This window comes from Saprolegnia parasitica (assembly GCF_000151545.1).
Source record: "Saprolegnia parasitica CBS 223.65 unplaced genomic scaffold supercont2.579, whole genome shotgun sequence".
Taxonomy (NCBI): Eukaryota; Oomycota; class Saprolegniomycetes; order Saprolegniales; family Saprolegniaceae; genus Saprolegnia; species Saprolegnia parasitica.
In genome coordinates this window covers 3,929-6,070 of record NW_012156973.1, presented here as the reverse complement: position 1 = coordinate 6,070, position 2,142 = coordinate 3,929, and the positions used below count along the sequence as shown (strand labels likewise).

General features: G+C 56.9%; 1 protein-coding gene across 1 annotated transcript; it reads left to right on the top strand.

The window, feature by feature from the left end:
• Window positions 1-1,297: 1,297 nt before the first annotated feature.
• SPRG_17266 (hypothetical protein) lies at window positions 1,298-1,833 on the top strand. The gene is made up of 2 exons (XM_012356773.1): window positions 1,298-1,458; window positions 1,506-1,833. The coding sequence occupies exons 1-2, from the start codon at window positions 1,303-1,305 to the stop codon at window positions 1,782-1,784; spliced, it is 435 nt and encodes a 144-aa protein (XP_012212163.1). The 5' UTR covers window positions 1,298-1,302; the 3' UTR covers window positions 1,785-1,833.
• Window positions 1,834-2,142: the final 309 nt, after the last annotated feature.

Here is a 2,142-nt window from a genome sequence, read left to right as displayed (position 1 = left end):
CGATGTATCAATGTATCAATATTTATCAACTACCACTGCGCATAGCACACGCTGTAGGTGCGCTACGAGCACGATTCTTTGGTTTTTGGACTCCCTGCGTCATGCTCTATACATTTAGAACGAAACACGAGACTCCATGAAAAACTTCAAAAGTCGATCCGCCTCGATGAGCGCGCACCGTGCTGTCGATCTTGTCCGGATAATAATGTCCGGATACAACCGGGCATGTCAGGTGACGCAAAGATGCTGCGCGGCTTTGCGAGCAAGCGCTTCGATATCGGCTTCGTTCGATGGTACTGAAGAGAAAGACGAGTACTTGTACATTTGGATTCGTGACATGATCTACCAGTCTCTGTATGGGTTACATGTACCGCGCGGGTGTGGCAACGTGAAAGGTTTCCGGTTCTGCAATGTGTTTGGATGCAGCGTCCTTGTTGCACGAGCTTTCCATTGTCTAGTCGTAGCCCATTTCGCGAATCGATAGATATATCCTGGTGGGTTTGGAGAGGGTCAAAGGCTTGCAAGGCGCTGCAGTCAGCAGTTGCATCCAAAGACGCGACGTATTGCTACCAACGACACTACGATTACCGAGCTCAGAGCCCAAGTCGCTGCGATGCACGAAGCTGATCGGGCTCAGCGCGTGGCAGCAATAGAGACCAGTGCCGACCTCAAGGTTGCATTGCACAATACCAAGATCCAGATCCACCGCACCGAGGAGCGCGCGCAGCGCGACAGAGTGATGACCTCGACCGCTGCCGTGTCCAAGATACGACCGGCGCACACCCGACACGAGAACGTGGCTATCAATGGTCTCGCTGCAGCGGCTATTGCAACACTTGCCCACTGTCGACGAAAGCACGAAATGGAGATGACATCGGCTGCCAAATACACCCAGATCTAGCTGTTTTAGTCCAAATGCGTCCTTGCAGCGGTCGCCCAAGAAGCCATCACGGCTCAAAATGGGCTGAGTGACGTGACGGCCGAGCGCGACGCGATGGTTGATTTCAACTCGCTTCCGAGCTGGAAGCGCGGATGCGGACGCTGGAGGCCGCTCTCGCTGCCGCCAAAGCGAGCCGCGTAGTCGATGGTAAAGCCCACGCGGTGGCCACAAGCGTCTTTGGAGCACCAAGTCCGGGCGAGGAATCAGGAGTATGCGGTTATGATGCTGCAGCGCGACGGCGCATCAGCGACCTCGAGGCCCAACGCGGGCTAGGTAGCCACAGCATATTATTAAAAATTGAAGATCAATATTAAAATCACGATTAAATTTTGAATATATATTGAATCTTCAATATTAGGAACATGACCGAGGACGAACGCTACATGCGCCTCGCGATCGCCGAAGCGCATCGGTCGCCGCCGGTCGAGTGTGCGTTCTGCGTCGGCTGCGTCATCGTCCAGGACGGCCGCGTCCTCGCGACGGGCTTTTCGAGGGAGTTGCCAGGCAACACGCATGCGGTGAGCCATTCGTCGCTGGCCTTTCGCCGCCTCATGGTAACTGGTAGGAGCAATGCGCGCTGCTCAAGCTGCAGATGCAGGCGAGCGGGTCAACTGTCTACACGACGATGGAGCCGTGCAGCGTGCGCCTCTCGGGCAATAAGCCGTGTGTCGAGAGCTGCATCGAGGCCGGCGTCGCCCGCGTCGTCGTCGGCGCCATGGAGCCAAGCACGTTCGTGACATGCAAGGGCGTCCAGCTGCTACGCGACCACGGGATCCAAGTCGATCTTCTCGTTGGTCTCGAAGCCGACTGCTTGGCTCCGAACCGCCACCTCGATTTAGCTTAGCGTTTCTAAACGGCCAGAGCCAAATTAACATGGAAGAAGTCAACCAAGAGTCGAGCGACGGCGGCGTCGTGCACGCCCACGTCCAGTTCGCCGAGGCCGCGGCCAATGGCTCCAAGACCATGGTGCGCTTCGCCTGCCTCAATCCTTCTCCTCATGTCCTCATGCATGACAGGTCGAATTCCTCCTCGACAATGGCGCCGACATTGACGCGCCTGGACGCGGTTCGAGCGCACATGAACATGCGGGGGATGTTGACATTGATGTAGATGGAACGACGCCGCTCTGCGCCGCGGCGCTCTGGGGCAACGAAACGATGGTCAAGTTTCTCCTCGCGCGCGGCGCCCGCGTCTCCGCCCGC